The following is a 22,675-nucleotide window of genomic DNA, read 5'->3' as shown; positions in this document are numbered from 1 at the left end:
CTCAGAGTCTTACAACTTGTCCTTTTGTTTGCCTTGGTCCCCTAGTTTATGTCCCATGCGACCCAAATTCAAACTTGACCTAAGGTCTCAAACAAACATTCTGAAATTTCATCAGTTTAAAATTTTTAAAATTTTACTTCTGATTTTACCTGCGACCTTTTTTTTTCTCCCCTGACCGATTGTTTTGACCTAAAAGATCACAAGGTCAAATTTCGCCCACGTTTCATGAAGATACAGTCAAAAATGTGGCCTCTAAAGTGTTAACAAAACATTCCTTTCATTTTTACCGGGTGATCTTTTTTTTTGAACCCACTTGACCCAATTTGAACGGGGCCGAAAGATCTCAAGATTAAAATTCGACAAAGTTTTTTTAATATAGGTAAAAAAATGTGGCCCTCTAAGTGTTAACTAGTAACCTTTTTCCTCTAAAATTGACCTGGGCCGGGGGGGGGGCCCTATGACACAATTTTGAATTTAACCTAAAGAACACAAACATTTTCCCTAAAAAGTTTCAAAGAAGGTCATAAATGCGGTCTCTAGGTGTTAACAAGTCTTTTTCCCAATGACCAAATTTTGCCCCACTGACCCAGTTTTAAAGCTTATTTATAGTCACAAATCAAATTCTAACCAATTCATACGATATTGTCACAAATCTGGGCCTGGGGGTTTTTATAAATGAAAATATAATGCAAAAAAAATTTACACACCTTTTTTTCCATTTTAAACTGGTGTAGCTGCACCATGGAAATCCGACAGCTCCTTTCATGGGTTTTTTATTTTCTATTGGTAGCGTATAGCAAAATTCTATATATCTGAACTTGACCTTGAGCAAGTGCCCAAGCCCCTTGTATGGTACCACAATTTTACAAGGGTCTTTTAACATGTATCCTAAATATTGCCATAGATATATAAAAAAACTATTGTTTTTAAAGTTGTGTGATACACAGAACGCATTAAAAATCAAGTCAATCTTTTTATTGGGGCATCCAATCCCAAGCCACGCAGTCGATAAAAGAGGTCTGTTTTTCCCTTGCCTTGCGGGAAAATCGTAAATAAACGAGAAATAAAATGAGTAGAAAAATGTTTATTGTTTTATTAATAAATATTAATAAAAAAGGGTTTGCAATACTTAAAACCTCCTGAAGAAATAGAAGAATAGGTGTAAGCATATGAGGCCCGGATCTAAAAATATTTGGTTTCACCAGCTGGGTGATGCACAAGAGGAGATACCGGTATGGGGGGGGGCCTCGTTAAAATTTGGGGAAGAGGGGAGTCCCCCCCGAAAGTTTTTGATATAATTTACGGTCAAAATCATACATGAAATGGTGGCCTCTGGTGGAAATTTTTTCTCTCTTTTTAAATTTTAAAAGACTGTAGGGTACGCTTCCCTTTTTCCCCTGGAATCAATGTTTTATTCATAATTTTAACACTCCAAAACATTGCCATGATTGCGGAATGAACTAATTTTCGGGGGTGTTACTACCAGCCCAGGGGGTAAAACCCCCCTGGAAAAAACCCGGGTTTGGGAAAAATTTACCCCTAAAAAATGAAAAAGTTGGCAAACGGGCAAAAAAATTTTTTTTCATTTTTTTTTTACCAAGAGTTTCTATTTATAAAATGCGGCTAATTTTTTACTTTAAGTTTTACTTTTTTTGAAACCCATGGGGTGAAGTGATAGGTAAACAACAACATTTCATTAACAAAATTATCATTTTTTTTAGTATTTTTTACCCAACAAAATTTTTCCATGTGAAAGAAAACACCCTTCAACTTTTTAGTTTACGTTATAAATTTAAAGGACCAGTACGGTATTTTTTTGAAATTGACTTTAAAATTGACGATTAAAATCTACACATGCCACCCACACTATTGAACAATCTCTCTAGGTCACAACAGATTTAAATTTGTTTAAACGATCTAGTTCTTTTTTATCACAAAACATTCTGAAATGAACACAAGTTTTTGTAGTTTTTTTAATCCCAAGCCCCTTTTTCGAGTTTGTCTGAAATAAAACCAAAATTTTGAAAACACCCTTTCGCTGCACGCCGTCCCTGCATATTAGAAGGTTTTTGGCTACAGTACCCACAGGGGGGCCAAATCTGTCAAAACCAAACACACTGCAAAAAGTCTTGAGCTTTCGCCCAAAATTTTTGGTATTTTTTAAAATTTAAACCACACTCCCCACGCTTACTTTTTTGAAATTTTTTTTTAATCATTTTCATTTCGTGGGTAATGGATAGAAATGACAAGTGTCTTTTGAAAGTTGTTTTTCAAGAGTAAAATGGGAAATTTTTTAATTGTTCACATTTTAACCCCCAAATCTTGTTAAATAAATGCTCATTATCCATAATAAGTCTATTTCAATGATTTTTAAGCATTGGGGCATGCAGGTGTCACTGCTATCACTTAGGGGTTGTATGTCAAAAAGTGTTAAAAAATTTGTATATCAAATAATTGTCAACAATGAAATATTATATTGCCCAGTTTCCCCCTAAAACCCCGGGGGTTTCCATTTCCCCACGGGGCTTGGCAATATGAAACCCGGGTTTTTGCCAACCCTGCAAATTTTCACTTAGGTAATGTTTACTTTTTAGGGCCCTTTTATCATGACCCCCCCATGTGTAAAATTCAAACTTTAAATTAAAATTTAAAGGTAAATTTAAATCCAAAATATGTTCATTGTAAATAAATTTTTTTTAAAAAAAGTGGAAACTGGCAGGTACGGAAAATGCGCTCTGAGTCTCTGATTGGCAGTTTTTGAACCCCCAAGTACGGTATGTCTTTAAAGATGGGAATTTTTACTTTTCTTGCCGACTCAAAATAAAATTTACCTTTTTTTATCTTTTTGCCAGGGGAGAAAAATGTGCAGGGAGTCCAAGGGGCAAAAACAAAACCCCTTGCTTAAGGGCAAATTTTCTCTACCAACTTGGAAACGGCGCCTGACACAAAAAATTCTTCCATAAATGTAAAAACCCAAACCCCCCCCCCCCCCCCCCCCCTCACCCCCAACAATGAAAGTTTGTCCTCGTTTTCCCCGGGGACCATGATACAAATATTTTCAAGGGGGTATTGAGACTGACAAAACAAACAGTCCCAATTGGGGGGCAAAAAAGCCCGGGTGAGAAAATGTTCGTCAGCCCGGGCTCGAACCGGACCCCACGACATGGGCGAGTGCTTACCGACGAGCTTCCCCCTCGCCTAACACATATTCTTCCCCAAATTTTGTGACCCAAATCGACTGACATAAACTCAGCTAATTCCAATTTTTAAAAATCACAATCGGTATTTAAATCTTAGATGAAAGCACGGCAGCGTTGAAAATTTCATCGGATTCGGAAGTTGCTATGAATCAAGACCCCAAAAACCCAGTCAAACGGGGTTTTCTGTTGGGGTTTATACTGGACGATGATAAACCCGGGCTGATGAAAATTGCCACCTGGAAAAATTTTTGCAAACAGTTATTTAAAAATTTAAAAACCCCCGTCAATAGTTCCCCCTTCAACACCAACGGTGAAACAAAAACAAAATTGGTAAAATTCTGTTAAAAAAAATGACTTTAATTTTTTCTATAAAAATATTTATCGAAAATTATGATAGGGGAAGAGGGCGTTTTTTGAGATGCTCACTTGTCACACCGAAGGCCTGACAATTGGGGCACTTTTTATTATTTTATCGGAATGACTGTTGCAGCTTTTTTGGGGAAAATTTCAAAATAATTTTACATGAAAAATTTGTAAATGGAAAAATGGGCGAAGTATCATCAAAATCCGTCTAACGTCCCCCCTTTTACAAACCCTTTCACGGCCCCTCACTCTGTGTGGGTTTTCTTCAAGTATAAAATTTGAATAAAAAAAGTTTTTAAAAAATGTTTGGGTTTATTTGATACCCAGCATATTACAATTTGCAGAAAAAAAAAGTGACAAGGTAAAAAACCTCTTTTTCTTCCGGTTTTTATGATCAGTCCATAAGCAGCAAGTCAAACATGACCATTCAGAGGTTTTACATACCTTAAACCCCAAAAAATTAAAAAAGAAAAATATTTATCAACCCCTGAAAAGCTGAAACGATATAAAATTCACAGGCTCAAAATTTATAGCGGATTTATACAAGACTCTGAATCGGCTACCCCCATCGGGCCCAGTCAAAAGGCAGCATGTCAAAACATCGATCGCTTTTTTTGGGCGGGAAGAGGCTTTTGACATCGGATCCCGCATTTTCTGTCAGAGGGGTCCAAATTCTAGCTTTCTGCCCGAGGGGGTCCAGTACCTTTTATACAAAAAAACATTAAAATTAATGGTATTTCATTAAATTTCAAAATCCTAGGGGGGGGGGGGGGTCGGACCCCCGGGCACCACCCCGGATCAGCGCATGAATATTGTTGTCTCCAGAGGTGGAGAAATATTAGAATGAGCCTCATTTAGTCATTAGAAAACAGCGCAATAATGCGACCCTTTTGCGAAAACCCCAAACTGAACTGAAAACTCCATGGTCAAGGGGTTGTACAATTTCCACAAATCATAGATCGATAGAAGATTTTTTAAAAACCCATGTCCCAATTTTTTTAGTCGAAGGTCTTTAAAAGTCAAAAACAATGATAATTAGCATTTGAATTTTTATTTATAATAAAAGAACGATTTAGTTATGCTACTATTGTTACATAATAAAAAAACTTTTCCCCAAAATTTCGGACGTGACAGAAGGACCTCAAAATTTCCAAAACACAAAGGGTAAACAAACGCGGTGTTGTATCACTGGTACCCTTTTCACTCTTCGAATTTATAAAACGCAAATCCAAATCTGAACCAGTCATGTGAATTGAATCGACGCGTCCCTTTCAAATTTCGATAAATTAGGGCGTCAGCTTGGTTAAGCATCATTTCTTAATTTTTAATTTAATCAGCGGTTATAGGGTTTAAAAATGACAAAATTGTAAGCTTTATACAATGTTAAAAAGTTTTTAAAATTTTTTTTAATAGTCGGTAGATACTGCAATATTTAAAAAATCTAGCGATGATCACCCGCCCCCCCGTGTACAAAAAAGAAAACTCCAATTCAAAAGCGAAGTTTTTTGTGTGTGTATAACCAACTACGGCTGCAGAATTACAAGCCTGGTGTTGGTGGAAAGGATTTTTTACCCAGAGGCAGCTTGGTAAAAAAAACATTTACAAAAAATATATTAAACACAGGATCCCGTTTTTCTATTCTCAGGGTTTCTCATTTCCGTTGTTTGCCTTTAATTGTCAAATAAATTTTAAAAGGCTGGTAACATTGCCCGATCGGCTTTCGACATAAAAAATGTATTTTTGAAAAAAAAAGAAAATTCCTTCAGATTGGTCCATTTATTAACATTTCATATGACAAATTAAAAATTTAAAAAAAACTTGGTTGCCTTCGTTTTGTTAAAAATTTTTTCCCCTTTAGATTTTTTTTGGGGGATAATTTTTGAAGTCTAAAAAAAAATGTTCAATTTTAAGTTTAAAAAAAAAAAGGGTTTTAATGGCTTTCTAATGCTCTAAAAATTGCGCAGTACATGGTTTTACATTTTACTTTCCTTTGATTACAAAATAAAAAATGTTAGTTTAAAAAAATTGTCAAACATCTGCACTAAAACAAAGTTAACCCTAAAAAATAAAATAAGGGATTGGCGCACAATTTTTGGGGGCAAAAGAAAAAAACCCTTGAACCTTTCTGTTTTGAATATTGCATTGAAAACTAACTTTTTTGGGCTTCAAAATTTTCATAATAAAAATCTGAAAAAGGGAAAAATTTTAACAAAAAGAAGGGGAACAAAGTGATTTCTATCTTTATGCTCATATGTTATCTTAAAAAATTTACCAAGTTTTAAAGAAAATTTTTCTTATTTTTTATCAGTTTTTATGCGAAAGCCCGATCGGGGAAGTTTCCCGCCTGTTTTTAAGGGGGGTTATTTTTCTATACCACGGCACGGTCCCGTGTTAATTTAAAAATATTTTAAAAAAAAACCCCCTTTTTTCACACAAATTTAAACCTTTTTTTATTTAGTCAAATGAAAAAAAAATTAAAAGGGAAAAAAATCCGCTCCAGTTCATAATTTTATTGATATGAACTGTACCGGATTTTTTGCATTGATATTTTTTTCATTTGACTAACATGATCTTAAAAAGCATATTTGTGTGAAAAAACCAGATTTTTTTTTATTAAACAAAAAAAATAGTGGACCCCGTGCTTAAATAGCCAAAGACTGATTATAACTTATTTTTATATTTTCCCTTTTTTGACAAATTCAATTTCTAGAGACAAAAACCAGTCTATTTTTGTATTTTTACCGGACGATGTTGAAATTTTCATATTGGAAAGGATAAAGACGGCTCAGTTTACTACTTCAATCATAAAAGTAAAAAATAATCATAGTCAGGACTATCTAACCCCTGCCTGTGTTTTAGACAGGAATGTCAAAACTGACGAACTGAAAAATTTTTAAATGATTTTAAGCAAATGACGAAACTACAGCATTTAACTCAATTTCAAAAAAAAACTTTTTTTTTTTCGGGGGTTTAGAAATTTGCCAAAATTAGATTTATTTTGCAATTAAATTTTAAAATTTTTTTGATGTATTTTCTACAGAATTTCTTTTTATAAAACAAATTTAATTTTAATGTTTTAATTTCTACAACTTAATTTTTTGTCCCGGAATACGAGAAACTCTTGGGCCCCCTTCTGGGGTGCATGAGGATACAATACAGAAACAAAATAATTAAATGGATAATTTCCAAAATTTTGACTCCCTCTGAAAAAAAGTAAAATTTTTTCAAAACAACACCCAAATGTGTTTTTGAAATGGGTTTAAATTTTACTCGAAATTAAAACAACCCCCAGGCCCCCCATAAAATTAAAACAGGATAAAGTATTTAGGCGGAACTTGAGCTTGGATGTGATTGGGAAGTATTCCCTAGCAGATAGAATAGAGGGAAAAAGAGTTGGATGGTGCTGTTTGAGACTGGGGTAGAGGAAATTAAAGGGTTTCTAGTATAACAGTTCAGGAAAAAAAATTTTAGCCCGACCGGATTTTAACACGGACCTTCGGTTACCGGCCAACGCCATTAATTGAGGGAAACAAGCGACCGATACGAGAACCGCTACACCTTTCCCTCTTATTCAAGAATTGACACTCCCGGCCAATGTCTGCCGAGAGTTAACCGAATTCAGATGCACACCCCAGCCAAACTGTTTCGCCCCGCATGGGCTCCAAGGGTGAGAATCCCGGACGAGCCCCCAGATGTAACAGTCTCGTGAAAAATGTGCAGCCTCGACTGGGATTCGAACCTCGGACCTTCGGCTTACCGTGCCAACGCTCTGTTAGTATTAATTGAGCTACCGAGGCCACCCGATACGAGAACCGCTAAAGTAGTATGGGTCAGGTGATCATGATCAACATAAACTAGCTGGTGTTGTATTTTATAAAGGAATATTACTGAGTTATAGACCCTTTTTTTGATATAATGTTTTCCAGTGTAGTTCTCATAATATCCGAGTAACTACAATCGGGGGTGTAACTGTTTTAAGTTATGTAACCTATTCAGTTACTTTTTCAACATAGTTCAAGCAATTTATAACCGGTATTAGTTATAAAATGTATATATATAGTTAACTCTGGTAAGTTATTCAAAAAAAGTCTTTTTGCTGTTGTCACAAAGTGACCTTTAAAGTGAAATTAGTAGCAAACTGTGGTTAATCCAATTCTCTTTTAGTCTGATCATGACCTGATAAGCATAATGGGATGTTGGTTAAGAGTTTTATAGCTTTAAAACTTTTGCGTAAAACTTATTCAGCCTTGCATAAAAAAAAATTACTGCATAGTTGGAAAGATAAAAGTACAATGATTCAGGAAATAATTGCATTTTTAAATTAGTCTCATTGAAAATGAGGAATTGGCACAGGAGAGCTTTGAAATGTTCTAAAATAACTGAAACAAGTTATGAAAGTACAAGTAATAACTCAAATGGGTTATAAACTGCGATAACTTGAATACATCCCTGACTGAACTAAGGCAGCAATACATGAATGAACACATTAGAATGCGATACAGGCTGTATTTTTCAATTGATCTCCATGAAATATGGTCAGAATGATTGCCTAGATGAAACCTAGATCGAGCTTGAATATGGGTCATCTGGGGTCAAAAAGCAGGTCACTAGATCAAATCAAAGAAAAACCTCAGATTTAAGACACAGTGTCTTTTATCAAATCGTCACGGCGAACATAAGGCCCGCTTGTGGATCGCACTCACGACCCCATGATTCGTACTTTCTACTGAGCTAAGCGGGCGGGTTCACCTATGATAGTTGCGTTATTAATATCAAAGTAAGCACAAAATAAATGTAATAATTTACAAAATAATCCAATCGGTTTTTCTGTGGAATTTAGGAGAATGAGAGCCATTCTAATAATATTTAAAATTCGCACTGAATGTGTTCGGTGCAATTGAACACGACCTTGGCCAAGTTTACGAAAAACAGAAAATTAGACAATTCAAGAGTATTTACATTCACAACTTGTTAACAATCTTATTCTACATCTATATGGAAAAAAAGGAATATCAAAGTGGTAAAAACAGTAAATAGCTGCTCAAAGTATTTAAAGGAATATAACTAACAGCACGCACTGACTTCATTGATATCCAGTTTGACATAAATATTCTTGCTTTAATGTTTTTATAGCATATTTACTTTGATTAACCAGTGTTAATTGAATATTGCTTAAATATCAGAGAAAATCATTGTTTATTTTGTCGGATGACATTTGGTCTGCTTGCACCACGTTTTGACCGGACACCGCTTTCGCTGTGTTCTGTTTTATCTGGTCCACTCATAATGTACCGAAAATCAAGTGTACCCTTATGCAAATACCTGTTTAATATAATTTCCCACATTTTCTCTCAAAATTAAAAAAAAATAAGCATAGTAGTTTAAATAGTTTACTAAAAGAACCGATTAGTGTTTGTGAAATAAAATTAAGTTTTGATTTCCCACTGTCACAGTTCGTCAAAGCCAGGAAGCAATTCTAGACTCAATTCTTCTTCCAGAAACATCTAAGTATATTGGTGTCTTCGGTAAAATTTCATATTCTGTCTTCCACTCGGTCAGAACAGGGTTTGACGTTCCTTCACTTGCGGCTGAGTGTAACCCCTTTTCCCTCCAATTAGTTGTCAATCCTGTGTGATCTACAAACGTTACGAGAAACGCATAAATAAACATATTAATATTTCATATAACATTTACATGTGTTTGTTAGGAAACGTAATCAGGAATACTAAATATCAGAAGCCATTTACCTCAGAATATATATTAAGGCTTTGTAAATGATGTAATTTCTACTTCATTGTAAAAAAAGAAATACATACTTGGATAGTTACAATAAAGTGTGTATTCATTATGTTGCAAAGCATAATATATATGCCAGATTTCCCACATCGTATGTGGTATTCCTTTCTTTTTAAGGTTTTTAAACCAGACTGTTGCAAGATGTCCAGGAATATAAGGCATTGTTGATTTGGCATCTCCAAAGATATACCAGTCGATAAATTGTTTCCAATTTCTTTTGTTCGGTGAAAATCCCCAAGCACCAACGACCGGGAAAAGATAAACGTAATCCGAAGTTGGTCCTTGAAGAATGTGTTCATCTTCAACACCGAATGTTGTTGTCATACCTTGTAAAGAATAGCCATTAATATTTATGTGCTTATCATATGTCTTATGAACGAGCTTTAGATATTTCCAAAAGTATTTTGAAACAGCTAGGTCATCTTCTAAAATAACAGCAATTTCTGATGAATTCAAATTTGGTTTCCAAGTTGTAAACCATTGTCCATAGATTCCAACGTGATATGGATGCAAATTAACGTCGTAGTCTCCGTGCTTAAACACATAGTCCCTCGCTGTTTTCACAGTAGCTTCATCGATTATGCCATTTTCAGATCTATCAATCCAAACTTCAACTTTGATTGATTCAGCAAAATATTCTGCATCATTTAGAGATCTTAGCAATCTGAGAAGTGAATGCGCCCTGTCATAAACAATAACAATGACGCGTAGATCATACTGTTTTTCTAGATTAACAATGCTACTCTCATTTCTATAACGAAGAAAAACATAAGAATTGCTGTCTTTACTTGATTCAGGATGCCAATACGTTAGTAGTAAAATTATCATAATGAAAACAGCTTTTTTAAACTTGTCACAAAAATACCTGTCACACATCCGTAGTTTTCTCATTTTATTAAATATTCAACAAACGTTTACAGAACAACTATAACGCATGTGTGATTTAAATATATCTGAGACAGTTTAAGGCATGTATAATCGTGTGAAGTTGAAAGGCATAATTCGACTATTAGGCTTTTGTTACAGATTTTATTTTTATTTAAGTCTTTGAATGCTTAAGAAATATGGCAAGTCAGCTTAACCAATAACATTTAAAGAATCAACTTAAATGATATTTTTGCAAATAGCACTTGTTTGTTTTGAGTTTTATTTGCGTTTTCGAATAGTATTTCAGTTATTTAAATGCGGGCAGTTAACCTAACCATTGTTCCTGAATTCTGCACCAGTACAAACATTTTCTACGCAAAATAGAACGTGTTGCAATTTTTTAAAAGTTTTCTTTTTATTTCGTTAGGGTAATTTTCACACTTTTTTGTTTTATTTTCAGCGTAGTCTTAACGAAATATATGAAAATCATAGGTGACCGATTATAAATGTCATTGTGTAAATGCGTATTTCCTGTTGATACTGAAGCTTCCTATGCAGCTTTGCTAAATCCAAACAGTGGTTGCTGAGAAATACTCCACATAATAACTGTGGGACGGATGTACGAAGCGCCGACTTTATGATAACCCTTCGGATAGCATAACGAGGTCAATAATAGCAAAGCATCTGGCCAACAAACGAACGTTCATATTGCACAAGAAATCCCCTAAAGAGAGTAATATTAGTTTTGATGTAGTCTTATACACAGGCACGACGTTAAAAAACACATGGTTAATGGTTCAACATGACTGTGCATAAACTACTCGAATTTCTGTTATCCTGTCTCAAAAAATAGTAGTGACAATCTTGTCTATTAAATCATTGCAAACAGAGACGCTGTTTATTCTCTCCCTGAAAAAATAAGTAGATCAGAAAGATGAGTTGAAATAAAGGGTTAACATAAAATTCCGAACAGCAGTAGTCTATGCACGTAATGATGTCTAGGACGTACGAAAGACCGGTGGTGACTTCACACTTCATACTTCACAGTTCAAACTTCACACTTCACATTTCATATATATAATGCTTAATACACATACAAATGATAGGACAGTCTGAAGTGTGAAATTTGAAGTCTGAAGTTTGAAGTCTGAAGTATGAAGTGTGAAGTTTGAAGTGTGAAGTCTGAAGTTTTAAGTCTGAAGTATGAAGTTTTAAGCATGAAGTGTGAAGTTTGAAGTATGAAGTATGAAGTATGAAGTTTAAGTTTGAAGTGTGAAGTTTGAAGTTTGAAGTCTGAAGTATGAAGTTTGAAGTGTGAAGTCTGAAGTTTGAAGTATGAAGTTTGAAATGTGAAATGTGAAGTTTGAAATGTGAAGTCTGAAGTGTGAAGTCTGAAGTTTGAAGTGTGAAGTCTTTTCCGGGCGTTCTTTCTATTTTTAGAATAACCAGGAATTACCGAGATTGGGTATAATGAAGTAGCATAATAATTATGGCTGAGTTACTTCTGACTCCAGAGGCGTAATTTGAATGAATATCGTAGAGTATAATATATTGTAAGAGAAGAAGATATTAAAAAGGTTTTCATTTATAAGTCCGTTTAAAAGTACTGTCCCTCGGATTGGGTAATTTTGAATCCAGTGGCATGATTTGAATACCTTTAATACTAGAAGACCGCTAGGTAATGCCACACACCACATATCTAATTTCTATGCCTATTTGTTTTACACATGAAGATTTTTAAACATATTTTTCCTTTCGTTTACTATGGCAACCACATTTTTACATTGAATGAAATTGTTTTTGCAATTTGTATGTGCGTCACCCATGTACGGTGTTCCGTTTGGACAATCGTCACTTTTTATTTAATACTTAACCGCGATGTACGATGCTACGATGACGAAAACGCGATGGCACGATGATGAAACAACGATGGTATGATGGTGAAAATGCGATGGCACGATGATGAAATCACGATGGTGCGATGGTACGATGGTAAAAATGTCGATGTAATATCGCCTTTTCATCATCGTATCATCGCGTTTTCACCATCGTATCATCGTACCATCGCGTTTTTATCATCGTACCATCTCGTTTTTACCATCGTGTCATCGCGTTTTCATCATCGTGCCATCGCGTTATCACCATCGTGCCATCGCATTTGCACCATCGTACCATCGCCTTCCGGTGGTCATGCGCAGTGGTACAGTATATGTGTCAGTAAAATACAGGCTTGATACAATCTCATTTTCACATTGCACTATGTGCTTTATACATCCTAACAAGAATAAGCTTAGTTTGAATAATACCATGTGACTATTACACTAAATGGTAAATTTCGTGTCACAAAATGCATTGAGATACATTCATTTTTTGACAAAAATACAAGTGTACGGGACTACGCATTTCTAATCGGAAAGATATGGTACGATGGTGAAAACGCGATGGCAGAATGGTGAAACAACGATGGTACGATGATGATTACGCGATGGTACGATGGTGAAAACGCGATGTCACGATGGTGCGATGGTGAAAACGCGATAGTACGATGATGAAACGCGATATTACATCGACATTTCACCATCGTACCATCGCATTATCGTGATTTTATCATCGTGCCATCACGTTTTCACCATCGTACCATCGTTGTTTCATTATCCATCGTGCAATCGCACCATCGCGTTTTCGTCATTGTCCATCGCGGTTTAGTATTAAATAAAAAGTCACGATTGTCCAAACGGAACACCGTACCCATGTATCATTCCCTTGAGATTGTTTAAAAAATTATTCCAATAGTTTTTCTCAAGAAGATTTTGAACGGACAGACGACAGACAGTGAATTTCCCTTTATTTTTCGAATATCAACGAGTGATATAATCTAAACTCGAAAAGTCGTTTATTTTCCTAGAACATTCAAAATGTACACAATCAATAATACTTAAAACTAAAATAAGAAATGGCATACACATCTATGCCAATACACAATAAGCAGATGACGTCAAGTCATGTGATATTTAATCTACGAAGTGCGAAGCGTGCAGTGAAGTGTGAAGTCTGAAGTTTGAAGTGAGAAGTATGAAGTGTAAGTCTGAGGTTTGAAGTGTGAAGTATGAAGTGTGATGTCTGAAGTTTGAAGTGTGAAGTTTGAAGTCTGAAGTGTGAAGTCTGAAGTCTGAAGTTTGAAGTGTGAAGTCTGAAGGCTGAAGTTTGAAGTGTGAAGTCTGAAGTTTGAAGTATGAAGTGTGAAGTTTGAAGTGTGAAGTCACCACCGGTCTTTCGTAAGGACGTCATTACGCATTATAAATTATTATGTGTAGATAATTTATAAGAACCAATCGCAACGAAAATATCCAAGACCGAAAACCACTGGATTACAATGATACAAAGAATGTAAAGGTACAGTGTGCAACGTTAGACATAAATAATTCAACACAGTCTGTTTTCACAAATGTGATATCCGCTAAGTATGCATTTATATAAATATAGTTCGAAATAGATTATGCAAATCAGTCACCGCCACAACAGAGCACACTAATTTTACGTAAGTGGCTAGCATACAAACGAGCGTTCATCTTGCACACAAAAAGCAGAAACACTAAGAAGGTGAAACATTAGTTCCAATGAGATGTATTATTATAAGATTCGATGGGCAATTCAAGTTCGCATTTTAAATTATTAGATGCTGAGACAATTTATTTGGACCCATCACCAGCAAAGCATTCATGTCTGGGAAATGTGCGAAGTCATTTGAGTATTTTAGCATACTGAGACCACAGAAACTGTATAAACTAAATATTTTCAACCTCCCGAAAATCAAAACGCCTAGTAATACGAACGAGCCTGCATACTCAACTACAAATATATTAACGTATTAGATTACTTTCAACGTTTCTTTATGTACAGGCCCGATCAGTGCTACATATTGGAACCTGTTCATTATTTGTATAAAATATATGTACTCTAATCTCTGTTAACATGTCTCACTAATCGGCAGTAGCATTTTAGTATTTTTAATTAGATGCGACCTGCTAGCTATGAATTCTTTCTATGAAGGTTAAGAGGATCATGAAGATAGAAATGAATGTTTAGATATTAAGGGTTATAATGAAATTCTGATCAGCTGACTTCCCCTTACGTAAGATCCGCAAGGCTACAGGGTTACGTAAAGAGATATTTTACGACACAGTCACTACCAATATGCACCAGTCAAATGACAATAAAGCGCCTAGAACGAAAAGCGATCGTATATTTTCCAAGTCAGTCCACTAGTCGAAATAATATTCGTTTGTATTTACACACCAAAAATGTACATTACATTGGTCATTGATCGTTACTTCGATATATATTCAAATCTCTGCTACCATGTCTCACAAAACAGAAGTGATTTTTTACAATTTTAACTGAGTTGGACCAGGTAAGCAATATATTATCTCATTGAAGATTAACTGGATTAGGAACATATTAAGAGTTTGTAGAGAAACTGAGCATTTAAAGATTTAATTAAGTTCAAAACAGTTGACTTTTCAAGGGATTCTAGTAGGTAGATATAACATATAAACAGTAATCACACTGCGAAAAAAGAGTTAATATACGGGAGTGTGCGGGATCCCGTATATTACCCGTATACGGGAAGAAATACGGGAAAACTAAAATACGGGCGTGTACGGGACTTGTATATTTAAAAGTCCGTATACTAATAAAATACGGATTTCCGTATACTATGAAATACGGAATTCTTAGTATACGATACCCCGTATATTATTGAAATACGGAAAATTCTAAAAAGGGTTATTCTGATCGTATACAACACCGTATATTCCCGTATATGTCTGGTGTACGGGAATACATAAATCCGTACATTACGAAAATACGGGACGTATATTTCCCGTATATGTTTCATATACAACCACGTATATTTCCCGTATATTCTGGATATACGGGATATGTATAGTTTGTATATTTCGAAAATACAGGGATTAAATTTCCCGTATATTCTTTGTATACAACTCCGTATATTTCCCGTATATGCCGGAAATACGGGATTTAAATAATTTGTATATTTCATAAATACGGGACGTATATGTCCCGTATATGCTTTGTGTACAACTCCGTATATTTCCCGTATATGCCGGAAATACGGGATTTAAATAATTTGTATATTTTGAAAATACGGGACTTATATTTCCAGTATATTCTTGGTATACAACTCTGTATATTTCCCGTATATTCTGGGTATACGGGGTATGTATAGTTTGTATATTTCGAAAAAACATGGATTAACTTTCCCGTATATTCTTCGTATACAACTCCGTATATTTCCTGTATATGCCGGAAATACGGGATTTAAATAATTTGTATATTTCGAAAATACGGGACGTATATGTCCGTATATGCTTGGTTTACAACTCCGTATATTTCCCGTATATGCCGGAAATACGGGGTTTAAATAATTTATATGTTTCAAAAATACGGGATGCAATCAATATGTGTAGTGAAGATTATATTCTCCGACCATTTCAAAGGTCAAACGTTTTGCATTTTTTCGAACTTGTACGTGTATGTATAGAGAATGCCAATATTGAAAGAAAGAAATGTTTAATACTAAACTGACATGAACTGAAAAAAGCATTCACGGACCATACAGGTATAAATTTAAAATCAAACATGAATGAATCCATCATTTCATCTAGAGCGTTCCCGATTTATTTTAACATTTAATCTAAATAGCCGATTGAGAACAGAAAAAGATTAATCAGTTCATCCCTATTCATTTGTAGTGATAAATACATCCGTGGATCATCGCCATTGTAAAAATCTAATGCAAGCATAAATTAACTCTTTTTCTGCACATTTCCAACGCTTGTGCATACAATGCAAATATTTATAGAAAAAAAACAGGAACTAATCCATTTATATTTTGTACTGAAAAAGTATGTATGACATGTGTTGATACTTTACTTATGAAATCAATTCTAATATTTTTACAGACGCAAAATAATCGATATAATGTGTATGCGTCCAAAGATTCGAACAAACGCCTTTCGTTCGATTTAATACAGTATCGTCTGCTACCGACCGAGTAGGTCGTTTTTTGTGTTTTTGTTGGTAATACCGTTGCGCTGACACACTTATAGGTCCTTTAGCGACTTTCCTGTTTTCTTGGTGGAGGAATACCCCAGGTGCCATAACGTGCATTATTTCATCGTGACGAGCGAGCACCTGCTTAATGTCTTCCTCACATGGAGAATTTTAACACTCTGAATGAGGCTTGAACCCGCATCGGTGATTGGCAACTGGTTTGAAGTCATCGATCTAAACCACTCGACCACAGAGACCCACTCCGGGTAGGTGGAACCTTTAAACCAACATGTAGATAACATAGCATTTTGGTAATAAAGAAAGCACTTAATCTACCGAAGTCATTCAGTTTAATATAATTCAAAGAGCTATAAAATATGTATTTTATACCTTTTTGTTCAATGTTCACTTTCAGCTGTTACTTAATTATTAACCATTAAGCGCAAAATATTTTCATATCCGTTGACTTTTGTTTCGAAGTAATTCTGCAGATGTTCTATGTATAGTACGGTGGCATAGCGAGGACATAGGAAATATTTTATTTTTTCTGTGCGCACGTGCTAGCTACCACGTGCGTATGCGGTAATTCACACGTGCGCGGGTGATAACTATCACGTGCGCAAGTGACAGCACGTTATACTACCATGTGCCCATGTGATAACTAATACGTGCGCAAGTGTTAGCTGATCAATGAAAAAGCGTGAAAGATCTGCAATTGTTCTAAATGGATGTCTTTCATAAGGAATAAAAATTTCACGCATTTCGATAGTAATAGCGTGAAATTATTGTCTATCGCGTTACGTATTCAACAGGGTGAAATTGGTCAGTCGTGTTTATTGAATCGAGACATTATGACAATGTGTAGAATATAATATGTAAGTGGTCATTCTACCAGACGATTTCACACAGAGAACTTCGTATAAATCATTTTGTTTTCAAAAAGGATTCGCCTAAATTTTTTTTGAGTGGTAATGAGTCTTTTATTATATAAATTCATAAGATTGTAGAACACTGAAAGTGATCAATGGCACAAGCTTGTTTACATATCCTTATAAATAACCAGATAATGTGCAGAAGCTTGTAAAATTTTTGATACAAATTTTATATATATATATATATATATATATATATATATATATATATATATATATATATATATATATATATATATGGAGAAAGATGCTCAAGTCTTTACATTTTAATATTGTCTATAAACATTTAAAAATCAATAAAAACAAAGAAATAAATTACCGGTTTCACCCGTTCAACGCGGGATCTTCAGATAAATGACGTTGTCTCTATGAGTCGACGTCATGACATCATTAATGTCGATTGCGTCTTAGAAATGACGCCGCTTATGTTTTATACAATTATTTATTTAATTTATTGGCAGGTCTTAGCATGTTACAGCGTTAAGTGATGGTTGAAACAATTTAATAAAGTGGTGTTCTTTGATTCTTCGTAGAGTACTGTTATTTTCTGGTGGTCGGTATATAGGAGAAATCTTGTATTTTGTGTTGCATTCTTTAGCGCATTGCGCGATATGTCTGCTAACTGGAATGGGTACATCTTTACCTTGTATAATATTATATATATATAATGCACTGTTGCTGAACAATACGGATACTATAACGGGAAAAATTGAAGAAATGCCTTTCTGGTATTACATACATTAGTTGAGTAAAATAACAACTTAAAAGTCTAAACCGGTTTTACCATTAACATGGATCTTCAGGAGAATGTTAATTACGTCGTCGTCAGGCAACGAGTTTATCAACAATAACATCGCTTATGTCAATAATAAGTATTGTAAAATGGTCATTTGCATCATTGAGCATAAATTCAGTAATAGTGAATTCTGCAAATATTAATATATGTAGTAATTATTATTTATTATTCAGGTTTAAATAGTTTGATGAAATATTTTCTTTCATCTTCCTTTATTATTTTCTCTCAGCTTATAAAATGGAAATATGTTGAATTTCGGAGTACAGTTTTTGAAACACATTGCTATGTGTCTGCTTACTAGACTAAGTATTGCATCGTCTGCTTGTCCGATATGTTGATTATGTAGTGTTACCGTGTTTCTTACACTGATGTTTTAGTGTGTGTGAGTTTTTTTTCTTCTATATAATCCTTTTTTCAATCAGAGCAGCGCATCGCATATATCACTTTCTTAGGGCCCGTCATATCAACATACTTACGAAAATTTTTCTCGTATCTTTCTCGTAAGTCTCTCGCAACGTTCTCGTAAGTCTGACAGATGTCTTATGAACATTATCGTAGCTACGATATCGTAAGTTTCTACATACAATCCTTGTAAATATACGAGAGGGTCAGGGGTCTCGTAAATATTTACGATATCGTAAATAAAATGGCGGCATCCGTGTGAGCAACCACGACGAAACTTTTCTGTCGAAAATTCTGCAGATTTTTCTGCAGTAAAACTTGATTTTCCGTGTACGTGTCGCACAACAGTGGATTAACTACGTCATCGATCATACAAAAGCACGCGCTTTGGGTCAGTGCGACACGAAGCGAAAGCGAGTGTTAAATGAAATATTGAGCACAAAAATTATGTTTATCTTCGCTGCTTCCTGTGTTGACATATCAATTGGAGGGACATGCTGGTAAGAATTATTTTATAAAAATTCGGTTATTTAGGTATAAATTTATTAGTATCGATATTGCAGATATTCATCATCAACGGTTATTTGGGGTCGACTCGTACCCTATTTACTTCGTATCTGTGTTTTTATCATTTATATCATAAAAGAAACTGAATGTGCATGAGACTTGATTTACAAGTTTTAATACAAAAATAAATTATATAGGCATCAATGATCTATATTCGATACGGACAAATGCCTACAATCGAAGGGTATGTTCAAAGGTAGTTTGTCACATTAAACCAATTCTTTCTGTTTTCATAATATTGCATTATAAAAAAGTTCTAAACAGTGACATTATTTTTGTAACAGATGGTGGACAATGTTGAACATTGAGTTGAAGTCCTGGAATATTTGTCAACTGGAGATAGCAGCATGGTTTCCCAGTCCAATTTTAGTCAGGTATTCTTGGTGATATGTGACAAAAAAAGCCATTGAGTTTTTTCCTTCCGCTTGAATTTATATATATAGAACCAGGGAAAATGTCAGTTAAAGTTTATAAAATGTTCAAAATGAAGTAATAATAAAATTCCTTCATTCTAAAGATATATGTCTTTGTCTGAATTATAGTAGCAAATATATATTTTCCTTCTTTAATCTTATTTTAGAGTGATAGTAATAAATGTATTGCACATTATAAATAATTTAATACTTCTTCATATTAAAACAGATTTTATTGTTTGTTTCTGAAAAAACAGTTGACAGACCATATTTCTGATATTACATTTTATCATAACTAGCTTTAATAAACCAGGATAAGTTTAAACATTAGCTTTACTTTTTCAGGTATGAAACTCTGCAGTCAACACAGGTTTTTAGAGGTCTGCAAGTACAGAGTTTTAAATTGTGAAACAAAGTAAGTTATTTTTGTCTTTCCTGAGACCTTTTGGGCATGTTTAAGACTTATACATGCTATACATATTCACTTTTACTTGTCAGAATTCATCATATAATAAGTCATACCAGATAGCACACAGTACTGTTTAGAGTACACCTTTTATTTGCTTGAAAATATTTTGAATTTTCACAACTGAGGGGTATATTTGAAACCCACGCTAGGGGTATAGCATTCTTTTATGCAAGAAAGTCATCCAGCTAGTTTACATAGGGTTGGTTGTTAAAACAAGTGTCTGCTCTTGTCTGAAATGATACCTGGGGTCTTCTGTCACCATCAAAAGCTTGAAAGTCATACTTGAAAAAAATAGTTTGGTACCTTTAAGTTCCTTATGTTCTGATGTTAACAAGTAAGCAGTAACATTGAACACACCACAATTGACTGAAAATATGCTTATATAGCTTGATGAACTAAATTCGATTTTAGCTGAAATTTCTACAATTTAAAAATTAATCAATCATGTTTAATAATGTGCCACAGGAGTTTTACATGTCAGCAGGTTTCTCAAGCACTACTTTATGAAATGCTTTCAAAGGTCAGTCACACATGTCTTCTTCATCATTAGTTGATCTCACAGACAGGTCATAGAGCTCTCTAGCTTTTATTTTGTCAGAATTCTGCCTCTCTTTTAAACTAGAGATTTTGGTAACAGTTTCGCCTGTGTCTCAAAAACTACTAGGCCTTCATAAATTACTTTGCTGTCATAAGATAACCTCACAGGGCAACTTGTGTAACTCTAGCTTCAGTCTTGTCGAAATTGTGCCCCTTTTGATTTAGAAAATTTTATTAAAAGATTAATGCATGTAAGCTGGTTTCTCATAAACAACTTCCCATATGATGATAATATTTTCAGCCTTAAGGCGTGGTCACACTACACGTAGTTCATCGTAGTAAGGAATGATCGTAGTTGATCGTAGTTGGTCGTACTAAGCGTAGTTACACGTAGATAATCGTAGTCAAACGTAGTAATGATCGTAGTTCGAACTTATGATTTGTCTGTAGTAAGCAAATTATGTTTCGACATGTTCAAAATCTGACTACGATTAACTACGATGTTTTGGCCCTACTGTGACCGTAGTTTGAACGTAGTTGATCTTAGTTAAACGTACTTGATCGTACTTAACAGTAGTGTGTATCGTTTTTGATCGCAGTACAAGAAAAACACATCAACAGTACGGTTCAACTACGATCAATTAGGGCTCCACTACGGCTAAACTACGTTTGAAGTAGGTTCATAGTACGAATAAACTAGGGTCAAATAATATCTTATATTTTTAGGAGTTCGTGGGCACGTGGTCAATGTAGTTCTTCTTTGGGATTTACGTTCATTGTGATTTTAGATTTAAGTTTTAACGATAGACGTAAATAATGGGTGACAAAGTCACGATAGCGAAGTTCTTGTGTCAGATAAATACAGAACTTGTGCGTCTGGCAAGAAATCTTGTGGATTTAGAGGACTTAGAGGAACAGGAAAAAAGGGAAAATAGAATACAAAGGAGATGGTGGACCAGAGACTGGCTGCTACTTAGACCCATTCACGGTCAGTATGAGGCTCTGATGGCAGAACTTCAAGTGGAGGACCACCAGGTCTTCCAGCAATTTCTGCGTGTAGATGTGGCCACATTCTATGATATCCTGGCCAGGATTGAGGGAAGAATCACCAAGCAGATCACCGCCTTAAGGTACCCCATCTCTCCTGCTTTAAAGCTGGCGTTCACCCTCAGGTATCTTGCCACCAGAAACGCCTACCGAGACCTCCGGTTCGGATTCAGAGTAGCTCATAACACCATGTCAGGCCTCATTGTTGATGTGTGCCAGGCTCTGATTGATGTCATTGAACAATTGTTTGTCAAGCTTTCCACAGAACCTGAAGAATGGCAGCAGGTGGCTCAGACCTTTCAGCAGAAGTGGCAGTTCCCACACACCCTTGGTGCTCTTGATGGGAAGCACATTCGAATCAAGAAGCCGCCCCACTCAGGTTCTATCTACCATAACTATAAGGGTTTTGACTCCATTGTACTCATGGCCTTGGTGGATGCCAAGTACCGCTTCCTATGGACACAAATTGGAGACGTCGGCTCTAGTTCGGATGGTCAGATCTGGAACCATTGTGACCTTCGCCAAGCACTTGAAGAAGGTGTCCTTGGTGTTCCAGATGCAGACCTGCTACCAGGGGATGATGTTGACACTCCCTACTACATCATAGGGGATGATGCTTTCGCTATGAGAACCTGGTTGATGAAACCTTTTCCTTATTAGACAATGGCCTGCAGGTCTTTAACTATCGGCTGTCATGAGCACGTCGTGTGGTGGAGAATGCTTTTGGCATACTTGCAAACCGCTTTCGTTGTCTCCTCTCTACACTCCAGGTTCAAGTGGATAGGGAAACCCTTATAGTGAGATCGTGTGTTGCACTGCACAACTACTTGAGGGTGAGGAACCCTGCTGCAGACCAGCATCTTCTGGACCAGGAGGATGCTCAGCACAACGTCATTGATGGTGCATGGCGGGCCAATGCAAATATGTTGGATCTTACTCAACCGCAGAGTGGAAACCACGACAGCAGGGAAGCAAAGCTGCAGAGGCTGTGCCTCAAGCTCTACCTGACGTCACCAGTTGGCTCAGTTCCATGGCAGAACCAGTGTCTCAATCATATCTAGGCTGATCGGCATAAGGGAAACAGTCCTGTTAAGTGTCATAATGAATTACAACAATAAATTCTGCTTAATATTATTGTGTTCAATCATTTATCTATTTTATTTGCTTACATTGTAATTTGTTTTGTTATAGCGGTTAAACCCCCTTTTTCA

At 35.4% G+C, this 22,675-nt stretch overlaps 2 protein-coding genes across 2 annotated transcripts; one reads left to right on the top strand and one right to left on the bottom strand.

Annotated features, from left to right (window-relative positions):
* Positions 1–8,499: 8,499 nt before the first annotated feature.
* On the bottom strand, positions 8,500–10,362 carry LOC128553759 (uncharacterized). The gene is made up of 2 exons (XM_053534936.1): positions 9,380–10,362; positions 8,500–9,199 (listed from the first exon to the last, which is right to left on the bottom strand). Exons 1-2 carry the CDS (start codon positions 10,248–10,250, stop codon positions 9,021–9,023), a joined length of 1,050 nt encoding a protein of 349 aa, XP_053390911.1. The 5' UTR covers positions 10,251–10,362; the 3' UTR covers positions 8,500–9,020.
* Positions 10,363–21,233: 10,871 nt separating this feature from the next.
* Positions 21,234–22,124, top strand: LOC128553758 (putative nuclease HARBI1). The gene has a single exon (XM_053534935.1). It carries the CDS (start codon positions 21,234–21,236, stop codon positions 22,122–22,124), a length of 891 nt encoding a protein of 296 aa, XP_053390910.1.
* The last annotated feature ends 551 nt before the right edge of the window (positions 22,125–22,675 follow it).

This window comes from Mercenaria mercenaria, unplaced genomic scaffold (genome assembly GCF_021730395.1).
Source record: "Mercenaria mercenaria strain notata unplaced genomic scaffold, MADL_Memer_1 contig_4277, whole genome shotgun sequence".
NCBI classification, from domain to species: Eukaryota; Metazoa; Mollusca; class Bivalvia; order Venerida; family Veneridae; genus Mercenaria; species Mercenaria mercenaria.
This window is presented reverse-complemented; position numbering and strand designations above follow the sequence as displayed.

Bases quoted from the DNA above. Each gene is read 5' to 3' on its own strand.
- LOC128553759 (XM_053534936.1), bottom strand. From the start codon at position 10,250: ATGAGAAAACTACGGATGTGTGACAGGTATTTTTGTGACAAGTTTAAA. The intron at 9,200-9,379 runs GTATGTATTTCT...TAACGTTTGTAG, and splicing joins ACTTTATTGTAACTATCCAA to ATCACACAGGATTGACAACT.
- LOC128553758 (XM_053534935.1), top strand. From the start codon at position 21,234: ATGGGTGACAAAGTCACGATAGCGAAGTTCTTGTGTCAGATAAATACA.